The following is a 20,967-nucleotide window of genomic DNA, read 5'->3' on the forward strand; positions in this document are numbered from 1 at the left end:
ACAAGCCAAATTCTAAAGCAAAGCTTGCCCTGCTTAGTAAATAGCTCCCCCCTCGGACAGAGAGAGGGATAGAGGTGGAAAATAGGTACTATTGACCCTTCCGATTCTGCGGTTGCGCTCTGGGAGACTTGTTTCTGTCTCTAACTAGATCACCCTCCTCGATCGTGGTCGAACCTTCTGCAACGGAGATAGCGTCATCCAAGGATGTCTCGACGTAAGGTATTCAGCATTGAACCTTTGAATTCCCTAATAGATAGCCACCCCTCCATGAATTGAAATGGCCATCAGTTACACACGATGATCCTGACATCAGCCATCCGGCCAGCAGGTTTATGACACGATGAGTTCATCGCCGGCATTCCAGACCAGCCAGGCAGGTTACTTCGTTTTTCAAGTGGTGGGTAATAAGCTCTGTGAGCATTGCAACCGTAGGCTTTTGTGGAATAACATCGCTGCATTTTCGGTCTAGGTATCTATCTATCGCCGTGAATCATACAAGTATTAGTTTCATAGTCTTCCAAGGAGCCACTGGCAACCCAGTCCCGTTAGCCTCCAGCGCAGGCTTGACAAAGCTGAGCTGAGGCTTACCCGAGTGTGACAGATCCTAGTCGACCCATTACCAAGTCCCATCAAGGCCCTCTTCACAGTTGAGTGATCCCGCACATCCAAAGGGAGGAAAAAATGAGGTGACATGAACATTAAACATTTGACATGATATTTTTGATTGAAATTGTAACAGGAGTGAAGTTTCTTTCATAACAAAAAGTAAAGAGAACAAGATCCGTGGATATCAAATAGAACTGCTTTTCCGACGGTGCAGTGATAGCCTCCGACGTCCCCCGAGGCAAGCCCGAGGGTAAAAAAAAATCCAAGTGCTCCGCATTTCGAGTTCTAGTTTCCGCCGCCTCCAAAACATGGGCAGTCCACCCGCCCTTTGAACAAGAAATGCTTTCTTTCATTTCACAAATGCCGCCCATATCGTCGCCGAGTGCTCAATCCTTGAGATGATGTAATTCGAATGCCATGTTGTAAACCATAAACGCCATTCCTTTCTATTCCTCTATAACCCATAGTCGTCATCAAGTCGTGCGAGTTGCGATGCCATGTCGTGTCCTACATCCGGTCCATGAGATCGCCGCCGGCCAAACTGCTGGTTCCTGAGCTCCGGCCGCTGTGGCTGAAGCCATTGTCAGAAAGTAGATCCTGGACAGCCACCTTGGGAACCTGAGGAACAGGGAGCTTTCGCTGAGATCCGTCGGGCCGGCTGATGATGTCCGTCAAAGACATCCCAGTAGGGCGAGGCTGGGTAGTGGGGGCAGATCCCTGCTGGAACTGATTCTGCTCGAGATGAGGCTCCATAGGGGCCAGAGCAGGCGTCGTATTGTGCTGGAGAGACAAATTTCGGAGACTTGGCAGCTCATAACCAGTAGTGAAAGGTCGCAGACGAGGAGAGTGAGCAGGAGTAGCGATAGGGGTGTGGTCGGGAGTGGGTGACAGAGAGTCGTGGGAAAATGTTGGTGAAGAGGGAGCTGTAGAGTTGGGGGAGTTGGGCCTTGATCGCTTAGCATGTCGCATAGCGCCAGAGTAGTGGTCATCGCTGGGGTCCTCGTTTGAGTGAGAGCGGCCCATGTGGTAGGAAGAAAGCGTAGGCAGATGGCCTCGAGAGCTATGCATTCCGTGACCAAAGTAAGGGTGATGACGGTGGCTATTGCTGTGGTGAGGAGGAGCAGTCAGAGTCTCACGCTCAACCTGAGTAGCAGCCTTGGCCAGCATGGAAATGTCACCGCCGCGGTTGTAGTGAACCGCAGAAACAGGCAGAGCAAAGGTAGAGTAGGAGTGAGGAGGAGACACATTAGGTGAAGCCAGTGCAGAGCCAGGGGCGGAGCGGATGGTCTTGGGCGCGGGAGGCGGCGCCATCATTCCATCGGGAATCATATGAGGCGGAAGGCCCTGCTGCTGATGCATTTGGTGCTGCTGCTGCTGGTGTGCTTGGGCCGCCTTGTTACCTCGCCTTGAGTTGGGGTTGTTGTGAATGCGAGAATGGCGTGTGAGCTCATCAGATCGAGAGAACTTCTTGCTGCAGCCAGGGAACTGGCAGGCGTGAGGCTTTTCTCCAGTGTGAGTGCGGATGTGTCGAGTCTGATGCTCGAGGCGGTGGAAGGCCTTATCGCAGAGAGGGCACTTGTAAGGTCGGGGCAACTCATTCGAGTTCTCCGAGTTCTGGACACCCGGAAGGGGGCCATTGGGTTTGATGACGGTAACTGCTGCCGTAGCCATCTCGACGTCGCCCTGATGGGGTTTCTCGGATTCCTTATCAGCCGGGACTGTGGGGTTAAGTAGATTGGAAAAATCCACGGCCGACTGTGCTCGTTGCATGTGATAGACGTCTGGAAGACCCAACTCTCAACAAAGTAACTGTTATTGAGGTTGGCTGAGGTGGTGGAATTGCTCCAGTGTCGTCGAGATAATAATGGTGTATCGTTGTGTGTGAACGAGTATATCGTTCAGGTTGTGATGGTTGCTGTGGATGTTGTTCGGACTGGTACTGAGTGAAAGTATCCTTCGATTAAGATCTCGGAAGTTGATACGAGTTGGTGGAGGAATCAAGTTCCGGGGAAGCTGGAAGATCGAATGCAGATATCTGGAAAGGACGAAAATCTTGAGGATGGAGGGGATGGGGGGATTGGAAGGTTATAAAAGATGCCGGGCTCGGCACTAGAAGCACGCACTGCACTGCGACGTCGACGAGCAGAGAGGGAGGCGCGAATGGAGCGAGGGTGGAGGGGAAAGAGAGGGAACGAGGGACGGGAAGGGCCAGCGAGGACACCCCCTTCCACATCACACACCCTGTTCACCCCACGTCCGAGGGCACCACGGTGGCTTGTATGTGCCTGCTGAGGATACCTGCTGAGAAAATCTGAGCCCGCAAGGCCAGGCAGCGGTAGAAACAGAAGGGGGAGCGCCTACAGAGGAAAGTCACTAGAGGGTCCGGTCTACCGCTACAGGGGACAAGTCCACTGATTTTAGTTGGAGGGCCCCGTGGGCGGCCCCATTGTGGACTCCGCAGTTTAGATTTTTTCTTTCTTTTTTTTTTCGTGCTCGCTTTTGGCGTGCTTGGCTTGGGCTTGGGGTGTCTATCCACTACTTCCAAGGGGGTGCATTCAATCTCAAGGATCAGAGGCAGTACGGGGCGTGGGGCGTAGGTATTGCGGGTTTGCGTTCTTGTGCCTGCCCCTCCACCTTTTTCTTCTCTTACCCCAGCGGGAGAAGCAGGAGGCTCCAATGGAAGGTGTAACTGGGGGGGCTCTGGAACATGAGCCCCGTTCTTCGGGCCTTATCCTTGGGGGGCATTAACGGGGCGAGCAAGATGAAGAGTCACAGTGAGAGAGTGAGAGAGAGAGAGAAAAAAAAGACAGCTCAGCTAAGCATAGCACAGCACAGCATACATGTTTCTGCATGAGGAAGGCCAACTGTCTCTGCCAATGCGACCTAGGTTGAGCGACTGTATTCCTCACAAAGTGGCCTATCTGTTCATCTCTCCATGTTCTTATTATACCTGGCTCTGTATCCGCAGTGCGACGATAAGAGTGATCTCCCGCTATCGTTATCCGACCCCAGAAGGGAAGAAAGGCAAAATAGAGCGAGTCATACCTTGTCGGCGCGACACGGGCCTGGGGGAGGCAGACGGGTAAACTGGGGAACTCTAACGTCACTCCTACAGTAATGTAGGTTTTTGGCCAAGATACTTTCGCACTCCACTCCCCTTGGCCGAGCATGCCCCGAATCTCTCCTCTGTTCTGTTTTTGATCACCTCGGCTTTTACGTCCCGACCGCCGATTGCTTTTTTTTCACCTTGACTCTTTTTCTGTTGTGATTGTGGGGACTCTCCTTCCCCGGTCTCATTGGCCCGCTTGAATAGTCCCAATCCTTTCTGGCTCTTTTGGCCGCCAATGCCCGAAGAAGCTCGACGGTGAGAGTTTTCAAACGCTCCACTTCACCGTGACTTTCTCCGTCGGCTCTCTCACATTCTCACGCTTTTGCCGGCCCGGAGCGTGGGGCATCAGGCCTTTCTCCCTATGTCGTGCTCAACTGATTGGCTTTCATTCCATCGAGCGGCTCCGACTGTGTCTTCTATTGTTATTGTTGTTGTTGTCTTATTATCTGATTTTTTTAGTGTATTCTACGACAAGACATGATATGTATTGACTCGTGGGTCGTCTACCAAGCATCGTCAACCTCGGGTTACTTATATCAGCATCCGTAGACACATCCACTATTTGGGATTATCGTGAGTGAGGCTCGACAAGAGACAAAATTGCATGTCGATCCCCATCAGTAGTATCCTTCTGTCATTTTGTCATGCTCTTTCGCTCAGTAATCAGTAACCAATGTCGTGATAGCCACCAATTGTACGTAATCGTCCGTTTGTAACGTCGGACCTGTACTTCCAGGGCCATGTCTTCATCATGCCATACCGCAGCATAACTTACCAATTGCAACACCTACCTATAACCCAGATAACGCTGCGGCATCCTCCCCAGTTTCTCCTTTACTCCGTTCTGTCAGGCTAGGAAATCATGCTACGATAGCTAGCCCTGAGCTATAGTGGAACCTTCCAGGGACGCAGTCGACAGTACACCCACCTATCTCTCATGGGTCCTGACCTGATATGGAGCTCACGATGCTTCACAGGTGCCACTCCACTGGCTGTTGACCCTCATGGGCATCCATTGGTTTCTCATTCAGTTGAGATTGAATTTTCATCTCGGCACTATCGTTTGCGCTCCACGAGGGTCACGCTTTCGTGTAAGTCTTGACTAGCATCAAATCTATTACCCCAGAAGTCCACTCACACTTTTCTCCCCAGATTTGAGGTAATGATCCTCGTGCTATCTATCAATGTCAAAGCCGCCATGGCCGCCAACACCTATCAGAGACTGTTCTGGGCCCAAAATGTAGGATCCGAGCAGTAAAATGCGCCAAAACACCCGCGGCTTGGTTTGCGATATCGCTCGGCTATTTGTCCGCATAGCCTTGGTGTTTGAAAGCCTAGTCTTTGTGGGGTTGGCCTTCTCCCGGCTAATCACTCTCCCAGCTGATCATGATAAGCACGCAACCGAAAGAATACTGGACCAGAATGATGAAAGCTCATCTTGGAAGTCTTGACGAGGAAACTCATCAGTTGAATCAATGACTGACCCCCATATCAGTTGCAGCAATGTTTGTTCCGTGATGACGAAACATTGCCAGCTGTTGGAATTACATAGGTACATACGCAACGTATCAGTCGGTAGCCGGTAAATGCAACGGCAGTCAGTTATCCATCATCCGAGCTTATCAGTCCCAAGAACCCCTTCCGCATATTACTGTACATAGATAGACCTGGACTCTGGGATCTTCTGGGCGCACACGAGACCAGTTCATTCACCAACGGCTGCGCTTCAAGTGGTGTTATCTTCATATTGCGCCCCAGTATAATCGTGCCATTCACCGCGACAAGCGCGCTCCCCAGAGTCAGTCTCCTCCGTCTCAAGCCGTCGTCTGGGGGTGCGTGATTGCTCCTTGGCACTTGTCCAGGTTCTTATCGTCAGTTGTTCATGGTCTTCGGCGGCATTGTACATACGGTGTTTCGGTACCCTTGGGGCTAGACCATTTGATGGGCAAAGATAAACCCATAAGCGGACACCTCACGAGTCGCGGCTCTAAGACATTCATAAGTTAATACTTGACCGTCCATGGCAAACATATTAGTTTACCCCAGTTGCTCATCTGGTTAATTCAAAATTCGCCTCCCCCATACGCCATTATCCCCATCCCCGGATAATCTCTTGTTTGCTGACGCTCCTGATTTGCCGGTCCAAGGTCTAGATAGAGCCGCCCCCATACAAATCTCCGCAATCAACCTCATCACGAGATAAAGTCGAGATCCATTCTAAACTCCAAACTTGACGTAAAATAGCAATATTCCCCTGTTTTCCTAGTTAGTCTATAGCTCCAGGCTCCAGATAGCGGCTGTCCAAATCTAGGCATTCTTTTTTTCTGGCTGCAGCTGCGGCTCGGCGGATCGATGGCAACATGTTCCCCAGATTCCACGTCTGATCAGAGTTTTGGCCTAGTCGCCGACACTGCTGATACTCAGGGGTGTCCAAACTCTCAGAGTTCCAATCACAGGCCGTGATAAGCAAAACTTGACTGATATGATCCCCTAACCCCAGCCCAGATTGTCGTTTTTGGCAAACCGTACGCATCCTGAGCCCCCAGGGGCTTCAATGCCCGCTTAGAAACTCTGAGCATGCCCTTTTGAAAACGCCGTGCCGCCTCTGCACATGTTTTGCTCTTTGCTTCCCGGCTTCCGCCCACTGCGACGGCATGTTGGTCTGTCAGTGACCCTGGTACGCCACCTCGTCGTTTGACCTCCCGAGCGACCACTCAATCCCGTTCGTGTGAGCAGATAAGGCAATCCGACCCCCAAACCGGCACCCCAGTTCCCAGGTAGGCACTGGGAGGCTCTGTGCCCCATCTTTCTCCAGCTTCCCCTTGTGCGATGGCGCCCCGGAATCGAATGCCTGATGCTGGGTGATAATCCCAGGCGGACTAGCCTAATTGCGGCAATTCCGGGGGATTGATCTAAGATCTTATCCTGGCCCTCGGTGATTCGGAACGGCGAACACCGCCTGCATGGAAGCATATGTATCCTCGACTTCGGCCCGGAGTTCAGATGCCTTCCAGATTCGCCATGGCCTGATGCATCTGCATACCGTTGTAGTCTTGAGCGGCTGAAGGTCTTCTTTGGCTCGCTGAGTATTGTTGCATTGGATGCCAGCAACTGGTGCGGTCAAGAACACATGGAGATACCCGTAACAAAGGCCATTGCAGCTCCTGAGGCACTAGAGTGTTTCCAAAAGGGCCAGTGGATTCATGAGCCAAAATGTCGTGATAACGAGGCGGAATTGCCCAGCTTGTCGCAGACCCTTACCGGGTCCGCAAACCCTACTCCTACGCCCTAGACTCGGCGGCATCACAAGATCTCCGATTTAATCAATGCTTGCGGCTATTTCCCCAACTCATATCGCAGCTTCAATCTTGCTCATTGGATGCGCATATTGATTTGGCCGATAACAGCTAACTACCTAATGCGTTTACATCCATGCGAGATGCGGCAACCCATGGCTTGCCGCTGAGGCCAATGCGCCCGCCCTGAATCCAAGTAACCGGTTAAGATTCACAGCCGCAGCGCCGAGAAGCTGATATGTTTGATGAGCACCAAACATCACCTCTTGAGTAACGCTTTGGTCACGACCTTGAAGCTTTCGAGGTGCAGCGGGCCAAGGCTAGGGCAGGCAAGAAAACGAAAAGCTTGCGGCATAGGTTACAAAGAGATTTGGTTAGGTTCAATATAGACTTATTGTAGATTTAGTGGATCTTGGACTCGGTGTTTCTGGCAGCTTGCCTCAACTCAGAAGTTTTCTTCCTTCCTCCCAGAGGCAAGGCTACTGTCTGATAGGTACTCACAGTGGATTGCATGTTCAGTGCTGCCAGTTCAGTCTGGGCTTTGCTTTGACTCGAGGCCCTGAGTTGAATAGCCGAGCCAGCGAAAGGCCCGAAAACAAGAAGGGGTAGTCATCTCGGTTCGGATCTGAGCAGGCCTGACTGAGTCGACAGCACTCAGTCAAGGTCTTGCCCCACGTGGTGCAGCAATTGGTGTGTTGTCCCTGCGTTAGTCAGTCAGTCAAGATGAAAGCCATCCAGGTACGGAGTACAGACTCAATCGTTGGTTCTTTGTTAGCAAGTTGCTGGTGGCTTGGCTTTTGAGAGGCGGCTCCTCTTCAAGCATTCAGGGGCCTAGATCTCTGGCCAACAACAGGCAGGCTCTCTGCGGGGCTCCAGCTTTTTGCATGCACAAAGACACTGGCGTCCCTTGCAGAAAGCCTGCGGCTCATTGAGAGCTGGACTAGACCCAAACAAGGAGGTTGACAGTCCCTTATCGCCGTACCTATCACCAATGGCATCCAGGCGGGTAATTGAGCAAGACGATGGAATTCTTGCACAACTCAGAGCCAAGGGCCTAATAAAATTGTGGTTAAGAAATCTTCATCCCAAACTGGACCCTCACTTGAACGTTGCATCGTGGGGGTATGACACAGCCTGACAGCACAGCTTGTTTGAGCCTGTCGTTTGCTCTTAATTACCGTTATTCCCGTTCATGAACCCGATATTGACCGAGCCGTACGTGCACTGTCCCATTTGGTGTATGAGATAGCTCTGCGCACAGTAGTGTACTCGGCCTTTTACTCAACACCATCCTACTTTAACATCGTCGGAGGGGCTTTCGGTGAGATGGTTGATACTTGATAGCGCCGAAATCACATGTTCCCCGCACCCGTTGTCAGAAAGATTGGCCTGTTCGAATTGTACATATGGCCCTCGCACTACCAAGGTAGTATGGCCCCTCAGCAAAGCTCGAGCGACCAGGCAGGCACTCTGGCCTTTCACATGCCTCTCTCCATAGGTAATCCCCAAGGGTCTACAAGAAACCCCCATGGATAGTGTTCCACGACTTCCAGGGCATGGTACCTTGCAGCTCTATTGGGACCCGCCGTATCTAGCCGTGTGAGACAATTTGGCCATGACACGACTCTTGATGTCCCCAGTGCACGACCACCCTTATAAGCCTCGTTGTGACGAAATTGACTAATGGTAAACCCACAGATAAACTCTTTCAAAAGCTCGGAAATGGCGGCGCTAAGTCGGAGGCCGTGTTGCAGCTTAATCAATGTGGAGCGGTAAGGGTTATAAACAAGTGAACTTGAAGTTCAGATAGCAGTGGCGATCCAAAGGTCAAGACTTGTCACTGTTTGCGCGTCAGGTTAACTCTGCCCCATCGCCGAAATGCTCGTACTCGTAGAAGATGCAAGTACCGGGGACAGGCATGGTGTCGATGCAATGCGAGCTCCGCCACCAATGAGCAAGACCTCCCAAGCATGGTATCGGAAGATTCAAGAATACCACGCGCATCATACTCCATTTCGTTTGCTTGCATTTCTTCAACGGCGATACGGCTCGGTTTCCTGATCTCGGGGCCTCAACGGCACTCTCCTATCGTGGCCTAAGACTGTAAACCTTGGGACTCGAAATTTTCGCTTCTCGTCTGGGGTCGTGAGGATGGGGTAGCGTCAATTTCCCCACAGGATCCTCCCGCGGACAGCCATGATCTAGGCGGGAGTGAGAGATTTGTGGCATGACCGTTTCTGGTATGTGAGGATCGGCTGCTCGAGTCAAGGTGATCTGCCAAGGCATGGTAGATCATGCCGCGCTATCTTGTGTCTGGCTCCTGCATCGGAGATGTTATGGTAACCCGCACCCGTACATTTAGCAGCATTGGCCTTCTGTGCACACTGCGGACGACGGGAAAGCATGCCGATGGCATGTAGTCAGTCCTCTTTTATCCCATGTCCAGTCATATACCTTCTTAGACGTCTACCAAATCTTATCACATATGTTCCTAACGACAAACTGATGAAGTAAGTTTGTGACAACTCACTTCTTACAATGACAGTCGCCGCTTTACAGCAACTAAAATGCTTGTAGCCGACGGCTAAATGCTTTAGGCGAGGTCCATACAATGATCAAGCATTTTGTCGCATTCCCAGAATGCAACTGTTGCAACATATAGCTGGTGTGATAGAGTAAGAGTATGAACATAGCGTGTTGATTCGTGGTGATCTGATGTTGTTCAGCTAAGTAACTCGCTTGCAACAACCACAGTATTTTATTCAGGAAACGTATTACCGACGGGAGAGCTTCGAAAACCAGGAGCAAATTTCACATAACATGGAAGGTTAAATTGTCAGTACAATGGAAGGCATCATTGATTTACAATCACCTACTATGTTGGAGGAAGGTGTAATAGTGGCTCATCATGTGACTCTTGGCCAATCATGCGCAAGACTTCAGAGTGAAAAGGAGGATCCACTTGAAGATGCCTAGCAAGGCAGATCTACCAAACATTATATCGCAATGAGCATGAGTACTCGCTGAAGATGGATTACCATTCAATTCACGGCTATGATAGAGCAAGCTTTAATGCACCCGGCACGCGTCCGTTTTGTCACTATTTCCTGCTATGTCAAGTCTAAGCTTACCTTGCAACAGACCGACTTCCAACAGTATCAGCTTCACAGGCTCTTGACGAGCTTGATAACGACGCGTCAACTCATGTTTCCACTGGGATTGAGGATTTGGATCGTTCTCTTATTTCCAATATAATCGCTGACTCTCAAGATACTACCAAAGGTGGTGTTCAGCGCGGCCAGGTCACGGAGATCTGGGGTCCCCCTGGTGCTGGCAAGACAGCATTGGGGTGAGTTGGCTGTTGCCCGGTACGGTCATAGAGCTGACTTGTGGGATAGGCTGCAGCTTACAGCAAATGCATTGTGTGATGGCGATGCTGTTGTCTGGGTAGGTCTGTTGATTCCGATCCAACATTCTCATCCCTTCCAAAGAGCCAAGCTTACCCTTGCCTCGTAGATTGTTTTCAAGTTTTGCAGCATGACAGACTTCGGGCAGTGACCAGTGCAACAAAAGCTCGTCGCAACAGTGAAACAAATCCAGCGCTTGATGCCTCAGAGTCTCAAGAAGGAGACTCGAGTCGATTCTATCATTACTCATGCTTCACTCTCCCCCATTTGGTTGCTCTCGTGTCACGGCCTACCGCCAAGCTGATTCCAAGCAACTGCTCTTTAATGGTCATCAGTTCGCTATCAGCATTGGTCAACTCCGCCTTGCCAAAGTCCCACGATGGCAAAGCTACATCTAAGAGCAACAAGGGTAAGTAAATACGTTCTCTCCGTTCCAGAGTCTAATTAACGTTTACACAGGTCCAAATCCATCTGCAAAGCGAACACAAGCATTAATTTCGATCGTGAATGCTCTTCACAAGCTTGCTGCAACTAGAAATTGTGCAGTTGTGGTTCTGTCTCAGTGTGCAACAAAAATGCATTCAGAAAGGGGTGCAACGCTGACAGCTGCGGTCAATGCCAGTGTATGGGAACAAGGGATTTCGACTCGACTTGTCATGTTTCGAGACTGGGCCTGGCAAGAGAACAATCTTACAAGCGTCTTCCTGGCAGGTCTGCAAAAACTAGACGGAAAGGCATGCCAGGAGGTCGTGGAGAATGTCGTCGCATTTAAAGTGGAGTTGGTACGTTCTGTCAGGCACCGAATCCTCGAGCCAGCAAATAGGGACTTACATGATGTTTACAGGACGGGGTCAGCCAGGTTCCCTACGAAGCATTACAAACCTTTGAGTTAGCCCGACATAAGCGAAAGCTTGGACAAACAGAACTCGAGGTTCCTGATAGTGAGGATGACGAGGATTATGGATGGGCAGATGAAGATGAAGCGGCCATGCCGGCGCCTCCGCCTCAGTGGCAAGGCAGTGAAGACCTCATTTTGGGCCAAGACATCGGTCAAAGCGAAGACGAAAACAGCGAACAAGAAGAGCCTGTCACTGATGATGAATCGATCATGAAATGAGGCTCTGGACGGAGTCTGTGTGGAGTCTGGGGATTGTTGGGGGATAGTCTCGGCGCCGGTGAAGCACCGAGCATTCCAGACTGTAAAGCAATCTCGCCAGGCATGGGCAGACTACGCAGAGCCTCACAGCGGGACGGAGAAGTCAAGATATCCCCACGGAGCGAAATGAAGGAAAACTCGAGCCCCTTTATCAAATAGCCATGGCGGCTCCGCCTTGAGCAAGAAAACAGCGCAAACTGGGATTGCTGGGAGCCACAATAAAGCCGCGCATCATGCTTGCTGGGCCATGATCGGGCTGCCAAGAAGCTTCGGACAACTCCGGCCGTAGTCTGATGAGGTAAAGCATCGTAATTCGTGGTGGGAGGTATTTCGTCATGCTTCGTGGCTAGCATGGTCCCCGGACGAAGACATGCTTCTCGAAGGTTAAGAATTTTCTACGAACACACAACCCCAGGACCTAGGTTCCCCAAACAAGCATAGCTTTACTTGGCGTTTCTCCATACAGGTCACCCAAGAATGAACAACGGTTGGGCGGCTGGCGGAGGTTTTACTCTCCTAACGTGGCGCTTGGAGGTGCGTGCTCCACCGGGCCGGTCACTCTCTGAAGGGGATCTTGAAGTACCTACGGGGAAAAGATACTTGTGTGCTTTGTTTCTGCCCCCGGGTTTTGTACACACACACCACCCTTCCGACCTGGTTGTTGAAGGCTCCTGATACGTTCATCCCAGGGATTTTCTTTACGACCCTTATTTCTGTGTCATTGATGGTGGCGATTTTGCTGAAGAAAACGTGGACACTCAACCTCTTGGACTGAAAAGCCAGGTGCTTGGAGAAAAGAAGCTCGGGAGAAGATGCATAGAAGCATAGCTGACTTGACGAATGACGCAGCAGTTTGGGCCCAGCATGGATGGCGCTATCAACGTCTGTCTTATGCACATGTACAGCGCCCATCTTCCGCAACTTTCATTAAGCATCAATGGCTCTTTACTTGAAATGGTTTGCCATGCATATCTCGACCAGCGATACCACACTACGGCGCATGCAATGCATGCAACAGTATATGCGCAATGCAAACCCGTGTTTCGCTTTCTTGTTATGGATACAATGCGCAGTCTTGAAACCCAGTGCCCTCTGTTGTGGGGATAAATCAATCCCCAGCCTCCAATAACGACGGTCTGCGTGGTGCTTTAGAATATACCAGATGAGTCCCATCCGGGCTAAGTGCGATATTTGTGGCCGAGAGGATTCAATGTTGCGTGTTCATCTACTCGACAAATCAATCACCAACATTTATGGCGGCTGTCTGGAGGTGAAGTCAAGGAAAAAATTTTGAACCCATGCCAGGCACCAGGGGTCTTGGAGATTTCACGGGTTTGCGGACGTTTGACCACACACCGCCGTCGTGGCTTTTTCTTGTTGAATCGCATCTGCATTCTCACCAATGACTTGGCTTTCTTCGCTGCACAGAATACGGGATGTGCACTAGCATGACTTCAGGCCCACGACAGATCTCACGATCTAGGATTCACGCAAGTTGGGCCGAGATTCCATTGGATTGGGTGCTGCTCTAGAAGCCCACTAGCCTCTGCCTCACAATGCTATGGGACTACGGTTTGCAGTCGTGCCGAGACATGCCCGCCATATGGGAATTTGTTGGCCTTTGCTCTAATATTTGTCGCACTCGAGATACTTCAGATACGACACAGATCAATTGGCGACCCATTCTCCCCCATACATGTTGAACAACTTCCATTTTGGAAGGTTGTGGATAGCTACAGGGTCAGCGGTGTAGAATTCAGCAGCCTCATGTAGGCTTCGACAGGCAATTGCTCACGGCAGCGAGCGGCTTAAGGTGCATTGAACTTTTTACTGCTGTGCTATACGGATACCACGACTCAACTTCTTGTCATTGATTTGATTTCCCACAGCAATGCCTGGGTCAAGTCATTTCCATGGGCAGGCATGCATCATTCAGTTGTGTGTGAAAAGAGTATCCATTCAAGACCAGGGTACGTCTATAAGGCACTCAGACGATTATCCATCAGCATGGGCCGATGGTAGCGAATAACTTCTCGGAGATCCCCAACCACTGCCACAGCGACCTTTCTGTGCCAGAGAACTTGGATCGTGTCGTCGCTTGTTGAGGGTTTCAAAGCTCAGTGGATTGACAGGTCAATTTGCTCATCCAATTGAGGACTATCGGTGAAATGCCTTGAAGCTGTCGCAAGGCGAACCCCGCGAGATGTGGAATGTTGAAGCATGCGCCTTGACCAGCTTCTGGCCTGATCTTTCGAGTGCCCCGGAAGTTCGAGCTCTTGATACTTCCAATCACAGTTGTTGGTTCCTTGCTTTCCGTACAAGTAGACCTCCAACTTGGATGCCTTATCGGCATATGCACGGCAGATGGCCGATGATCTTGCTACATTGACCCCACGGGAAATGCACCGCATTCTTCCACTTGCTTTTCTCCTTCCTTTGTTTTGCTTTTTCCCCGGTGTCTATCTGTGTGTAAATATGGATACCGGTGCTACATTGAGGTCTGGGGAACTTGACTACGGCAGGGCATCATGAAGACTGCGGACAATATCGCGTGATGTGGAACACGGGCTTTGGCGGCGAACTGTGCGATCGTATCATCCGGAACACCTTCCTCGGCACTCCCCAACGGATGGAATCAACTACGGCCCCATTACCGGGCACCCGGACTCTGGTGGTTTAAATAACGCGTGACGGATATTCTATATTAGTAGTCCGGTTCAACATTTGGTTTGCCACGTATGTATGCGCATCAATCAGTCAGCAGCTTTGTCCACAGACTCCCCGTGAATAGATAGCAGGCTTGCAGTATAATTCTGGGGATGAGAAACCATGGGGTCCCCACGGAAACAGACTCTCTAGTATACCCCCAGGAGCGAGCTTATGCATCCACCTGGATACGTGTACTGACAGTTATCCTTGTTTCCTCAGGCCGCCGAGATATGTGGTTAGGTGGTTCGGGCTGCATTGTGTTACAGCTCACAGATTGTCGTAAGCTCTTTTGCGGATCCTAATGGGTCGCATGTTTGGAGAGCGTTCCAGGTCTGTAGTTGACTGGCTCGATGATTATTCTGTTGCCACATGGATCTCTCTCTGTACTGGCGATCATGTTGAGATTGAGTACTGCATGAATATTGACCATGCCATTTCTCCATTCGGGTTGATACACCAACCCAACTGCATTGATGTTATCCATGAACTTGGATAGAAGCTTCGAGCTTTAGCCAGCCGCGAGGGGACTTGCATGAAACATACGGATGTGCCTGGCAAGTCTGCTGGCTGCCTTGTTTGAGCATCTTCCAGAACCATGTCCACTGCTACCTATACTCAATATGGCACATAATAAAAGAAACAAGTAACAACTCCCCGAAACTTCTGATATCAGCAAGCATTGCCATTATAAGATATTCTTCGCTGGCATGTGTTCGGTATCTATTTTGAACTTGCCGTGAAGCTCACAGTATTCCGAGACCTGCATCAGCATCGTACGACAGAACCCCGTTACTTACTTTGACCTTCATACACGGGTGTAGTGGAGAGTATCAGTAGGCTTGGAGTTTCCAGTAACTGTTTTACGTGAAAATGAGTGGCCTCGGTTAACCCGGAGTGGTTGTGCAAAGGTGATGTTAAGAGCGTAATCTGATATTGTTTGAGCATTGCGTGCTGTCAAGGAAGACAACAGTCAATGAACAAATTCATATTAGAACGCATGACGCAATTATCCTTTACTTGGTATCAGTGATAGTCAACATAAGTCTCAATAGCAGCATATTTCATAACATACACTCAAAGTTGACCGTTTTCTACTGAGTCTTGGTCAAGAATTGGATGTGAAAAGAATAAATAGATATAGGGTAACTACCTAACTATCCTTGACCGAGGTCAGCCGGGAACGGACAATCTGCAGGCCGATCCCTCTTTGTAGTCGTCCCGTGATCTTATTGGCCAACAATCTCATCGCGACTTCTCTCTTAGCTTCACATTCACTTGAACCAGGGCAGAAGTGAATATCAAGTTCAACTCATCATTTGCCGTCCTTCTTCATCAATCGACATCAAATTCTAGAGATATCTTATATCGAAAGACCTGCAGATGTGTTTCAATTGACACAAGGCTCCAAGAGACAGCGAAACGAGCGGTGGATGAGAACAAAGAAGACTTGAGTAAGATGGCCTCCCTATTTCACTGCATCAAACTCTTTCTCAAAATTGTGCGATTCTTGGCGAGGCTGAGACTCCAATTTCATATTCAATCGAAACAGGAGTTTATTTGGGGTTGTTCTGTACACAATTACTTCACCTTCCTGACACTGCCATCGTGCCACTGTTCGGTTGTCCGTGAATAAGGTTCTAGGCTTACCACTGATTCAGATTTGCTCAGTCACTCGACCCAACTCAAGACCTCGATAGTATACTCCCACACCCAAATCCTTTGTGGGATATCGTTTTCGCATATCACCTCGACATCATGCCCGAACCTCAAACCGGAGAGGTTCGTGCCTCAGTTCCCACGGAGACCAAGGTTGAAGATGTCAAGATCGAGAAGAAGCCATTCTCCTGGCTGTACGTTTATCAATACCGTCCTATGAACACATATTGACATCAAGTAGCGAACCACATCCCACGTTCGTCATCATCCTCGTTGGTCCTGATGAGACTCCTTTCGGCATACAGAAAGATCTCCTCTCCTCTCGATCCGAATTCTACGAAAAGCACTTTTCAGGAACCACACCTGATGACAAGATCGAGCACATAGTCAAGCTTCCTGAGACCACAAAGGAAATATTTGGACTGGCTCAACACTTCCTGTACATGGACAAGGTGATTGCGGACGAGGCGAATCCCCCATCGTACGAGGCTCTTGTTGGACTCTGGAAGCTTGGTCATAAACTCAATATCAAGGGACTCTGTGACAAAGCTCTTAACGCGATGATTGACTGTCGTCGAATCACGGAATCAATCCCAGCTACACCTCTTCTCATCCAGGTCTGGAAGGATACACCTGAAGGCTCATCGATTCGAAAGCTACTGCTGTCATGGACCGCCGAGTACATGCGCTTTTCGGACGCGCGAGCAGAATTTGCCAAGTCGCTACCGCAGGAAGTGCTCAGCGAGCTTGTCATTGCCATGAGTTCCTTCGACACGGTTCCCGCCCCCGAAGCATCAGCCACCAGTGCTGCTCCTTCTGCGACACCCCGAAAGAACGTTCATTATCTGGAGGACGAGCCTGAGAACGATGCCAAGAAGAGCCGACGAGCGAGCGGTGGACCAGTTAGTGCTCCAGCATCAGTAGATCGATCGATCAAAGCTCGCGGCTCTTTGCCTAAGCCCGCGCCTCGACGCAAGACTGGCGCTGGCTATGCCGAAGGTCGAGACTTCACCACATCACAAAAGTTGGATTTCTGCTCGGACCTGCTGACAAGAATGCTGTCCGGACCTGGCAAGTTCACCTCTGACGCTTCTGAAGCCGAATATAATCACTAATTTGAAGATAGGATTCTGGACCAGACTCGTCGGCCCTTTCAGAGACGCTGTTGAACCCGTCGAGGATGGCGTGCCTGACTACTTCGATAAGGTCAAGCGACCAATGGACCTTACCACGATCAAGGCCAAGATGGATCGCAAGGAGTACACCAGCGACGAGGAATTCGTTGCAGACGTACGTCAGATTTTCGACAACTGCTTCACGTACTGGAAGAAGGGAGACCCAATGTGGCTTGCGGGGGAGAAGCTCCAGAAGACATTTGAAGACAAGTTCTCTCACATGAACAAATGGATTGCTAAAATGGGTGGTGATGAAGCCGACTAGATGGGAGCTTCATCGCGAAGATCGACTACGGCTGAAGGAGAATCTCCATCCTCGGCGGCCGGAATCCATGGCGATGTTTGAAACGCCTGTATTATATATCTATATATGAGGTGCGCCCCAAGCTATCTTGTACTAGACAGCGGTTAGGAGACTATAGGATGGGGATACGTGCTTGTGCAAGTACGTAAGGTAATGTGTTTTGTTCGGGCGTCTCTGAGAGGTCTGGTAAAAGGAGAGTCGGATCTTTTTGTCCGCTCACAGTACAACAGTTAGAGTAATTGATTTATTAACCCTGATCAAGGTGGTCGATCGCTGCGTTAGCTGACGATCCTAAGAACTGGCCAAATTAAGTTGAACTAGATCGAGTCACCAAGTGCTCCGGACAACGCCATCTCGCGTCAATAGATATCGGGATGAAGACCAATCTACAGGACATTAACTAGAGCTAAGAAGCATTGACAAGCGCGGGTCTTTTGCTAGTGAACGCTATGGAAGAGGCTGCTTTCTTTGAAGCCGAGAGTGATGGGAAGATAGATGATGTGGTGTTATGAGTCACTGGTCTTTATGGGTAGTTGCATGTCGATTATGCCAGCTCATCCACTGGGAGCTGACCTACGTGATCCTTGGGCTTGTGCTGTCCAGGTGCGTTGTTGATGTAACCGTCGAAGCGTCTGCGGGAAGCCGACGATGAGTTGTCAGTGGATTTATACGAAGACAGCACAGCAGCCATGATATTCTCATCGTGACATCAGTATGAAAGTTTATTTCAGCCGCCGCCAAAAGATTGATGGCACCACGATATCGTACTCATGTACAGAGTACAACAGAGCCATAGAGTCTAGGTAAGGAGTACGGAGGCTAGCAAAGTGATCGAGTCGCGCAAAAAGGTCAATCAATAGACGCTCAGGCTGGCTTAGTTAGTCTGGGGAACAGACTCGCATTGAAATTAAGATTGCCACTGACGTTACTGGGTCCAGGCCTTGAACCCCTGCCAATTGGTTGCTCTGTGGGTTCAGTGGTTGAGTTAATGGCGCATGACCTTGTCGTTTAAATAACCTGAAACCAAGGCCAAGCCCACTGAGCGAAAAAGAGAGACGAGGGTTGGTTGTCAGTCTGTGTGAGAGAGAGCCAATAGAATTGTGTGGATGAGAAAGTGTATCATTACTTAGACAATCCGTTGTCTAAGAGAACAATGGATATTATCCGATACGTACCTTACTCAATCAAAAGACGCCAAGTCTTTGTTCCTGTTCCTGCGTCAGGCGGTCTCTTAGCGCAACGGGCCTCGGGTAGTACCTGCAGCCTCCCACTGGACCCCTGGAGTTACACGACTTACAGTGAGGTGCTCAGACCAGCCACTCACAGGCTACGATGAGTGACATGCCCCAGTATTCAGTCTCAGGTACCTGCCGTAAAAGGCAACACGACCATGCGCTGTCTCTTCCTTTCTCCCCTCACAGAGACAATAGCCGGGACCTGAGAGGTCAGCAAAGAGGCTGATCGCTATTGAAGGAATATCACCCTTTGACGTCAAAAGGGACTTGGCATTTTTCGGTAAACTATATGCAAGATTGACTCTTGAGTTCGGGCGAGAGACCAACACATCCATTCTCCAAGATTGCGCTCTATTGCACTATGGCCCAGTAGGGCTTGGCTTGGCCTGATGTTGTTGTAAGTGGGCGGCTAATTAACCTGGGCTCTCAAATCTATCAACTCAACTCGTTAGTTTGTCTCTACTAGCAGCTGTCATTTGCCCAAGCTGGCGATCATTTCAAAGGAGAGCAAAAGAAACAAGTCGCACCACAAAACCATGTGGTATCGTCTTGTTTTACCTTTTCGCTCCAAGGTTGCATCTACTATTTATCCTCGATAGCTGTTTCAACACAAAACCCTATATCCATGCCTTTCAAACATCTTGTTCCTGTCACAAAACGCTCAAACCATCAAGCAACCTCCGTATCAAGTCCCGTTGCCACCCCGGTCCATCCATATTGGGTATGGTGTTTTTCTTGTCGTCCGCGGATTGGTGGTGATTGAAGCAAACCACGATGGACATTTTAAATTAAAAAATATTAGAAGCATTAGGGGGGCCCCTGTCCTTGTTACCCCCAGGAACAGAACCACTGCAGGGCCAGACTGCTTCTGCATGATGCTCCGTTTGGACCAGCCTATCACGGCCATGAATCCCGTCCCCATTTGCCAGGGAAGGAAAGGAAGGGTCGAGTTTTTGAAGGTTCCATCCATTGCTGCTGCTTCCCGAGAGACGAGAGAGACAGAGCCCTTCCTTCCTTGGGCTTGGTGTGGCCCAGTCTCTCGCTGCCTCTACTAGTACTTACATGAATGTGCCCCCATCTCGACGACTTCATCGTTTGATCTTCCCTCACACACCTCTTCGTTCGTCCTTGTTGTCGTCCCTGCTATCCTAGAGAATCGTCTTTTTATCGATACTCGTTCCGTTCTTTAACAACAACAACAGTCGTTTATACTCTGATCCTAGTTTTATCTAGTATTCACTCACTCGCTTACCGCTCAACGCAAAACCGCCTTCTCCACCATCATCGGTATACCCTGTTTGTGGCTCTCCTCCCTGTCTGCCAGATCGGACTCGTATAAGCCAACCAAGCTCAACTTCAACTTCATTCGAATTTCAGCCTTTTTGCTCGTCTGACAAGATGCTTTTCCGAACCATCGCCTCCATCGCTTTCCTGGCTTGTGCCAGCAACGTTGCTGCCGAGCCCCAGCCTTACAAGCTGGTCAAGGCACCCGTTGAGGGTCTCAGCCTCGCTCGCCGTTCTACTCCCGGATACCAGCCTGATCAGTCAGTCTGTGGTGGCGGCGGTGACACTTGCGCTGAGGCTTGTGGTGCTGGTTACGAGTCTTGCCCTTCTGAGGATGACTCTACCCACTGTTTCAACCCTACCGTTAAGCAGTCTTGCTGCTTTGACGGCACTGGAAGTATGTACCCCCAGACTCATTCGTCTATGAGTCTTTTTCATAGAATAAACCGAATGCTAACTATCTCTTGAGACTCTTGCGATGCAGGTTACTACTGCTCTCATGACACCAAGGCTCAGACCTGGTGTTGCCCTGAATCTATGGATCTTGCTCAGTGTGCCAAGGCGTACGGCGTTAAGGACGGCCTCAAGACCGAGAAGCTCATGACCTCCACCGCTGCTCCCACCGTTGCTACCACCACTGCTGCTCCTACCACCACCTCCGCCCTAGAGACTACTTCGACAACCGTCTACATCACCAGCACCTCTCTTGCCAGCACTGAGCCTGCCACCACCACCAAGTCTGTTGTCGCTAAGACCACGACCAAGGCTGCTAAGACCACCATTGTTGCCCCTAGCTCTGGCTACAGCACGGCTTGGAGTGGTTCCAACAGCACCATCGCCACTGCCGCGCCTACTCAGCCATCTGAGTCTGCTCCCGGCTCTCCTGAGCCTTCCACCATTAGCAGTGGTGCTTCCCTCACCGGCGTGAGCGCCATGCTCCTCGCTGCTGCTGGCTTCTTCGCCCTTCTCTAAGTTACACACTTCCCGTGGAAACACTGGTTTTCGCGAGATACCACCCAAAATGACGCTC

At 50.3% G+C, this 20,967-nt stretch overlaps 4 protein-coding genes across 4 annotated transcripts; 3 read left to right on the plus strand and 1 right to left on the minus strand.

Annotated features, from left to right (window-relative positions):
- Positions 1 to 1,113: 1,113 nt before the first annotated feature.
- Positions 1,114 to 2,277, minus strand: FTJAE_6391 (DNA-binding creA; the record flags this gene model as incomplete). The annotated part of the gene is made up of 1 exon (XM_037352998.1): positions 1,114 to 2,277. The coding sequence occupies one exon, from the start codon at positions 2,275 to 2,277 to the stop codon at positions 1,114 to 1,116; it is 1,164 nt and encodes a 387-aa protein (XP_037206502.1).
- A 7,763-nt stretch (positions 2,278 to 10,040) lies between these two features.
- FTJAE_6392 (DNA repair rhp55) lies at positions 10,041 to 11,535 on the plus strand (the record flags this gene model as incomplete). The annotated part of the gene is made up of 6 exons (XM_037352999.1): positions 10,041 to 10,098; positions 10,153 to 10,360; positions 10,410 to 10,462; positions 10,567 to 10,827; positions 10,878 to 11,200; positions 11,263 to 11,535. The coding sequence occupies 6 exons, from the start codon at positions 10,041 to 10,043 to the stop codon at positions 11,533 to 11,535; spliced, it is 1,176 nt and encodes a 391-aa protein (XP_037206503.1).
- A 4,503-nt stretch (positions 11,536 to 16,038) lies between these two features.
- Positions 16,039 to 17,379, plus strand: FTJAE_6393 (RING3 kinase; the record flags this gene model as incomplete). Its single annotated transcript, XM_037353000.1, has 3 exons — positions 16,039 to 16,133; positions 16,181 to 16,938; positions 17,066 to 17,379. 3 exons carry the CDS (start codon positions 16,039 to 16,041, stop codon positions 17,377 to 17,379), a joined length of 1,167 nt encoding a protein of 388 aa, XP_037206504.1.
- Positions 17,380 to 20,051: 2,672 nt separating this feature from the next.
- On the plus strand, positions 20,052 to 20,909 carry FTJAE_6394 (uncharacterized protein; the record flags this gene model as incomplete). The annotated part of the gene is made up of 2 exons (XM_037353001.1): positions 20,052 to 20,334; positions 20,407 to 20,909. The coding sequence occupies 2 exons, from the start codon at positions 20,052 to 20,054 to the stop codon at positions 20,907 to 20,909; spliced, it is 786 nt and encodes a 261-aa protein (XP_037206505.1).
- Between the last annotated feature and the right edge of the window lie 58 nt (positions 20,910 to 20,967).

This window comes from Fusarium tjaetaba (assembly GCF_013396195.1).
Source record: "Fusarium tjaetaba strain NRRL 66243 chromosome Unknown NRRL66243_c0000124, whole genome shotgun sequence".
Lineage (NCBI taxonomy): Eukaryota > Fungi > Ascomycota > Sordariomycetes > Hypocreales > Nectriaceae > Fusarium > Fusarium tjaetaba.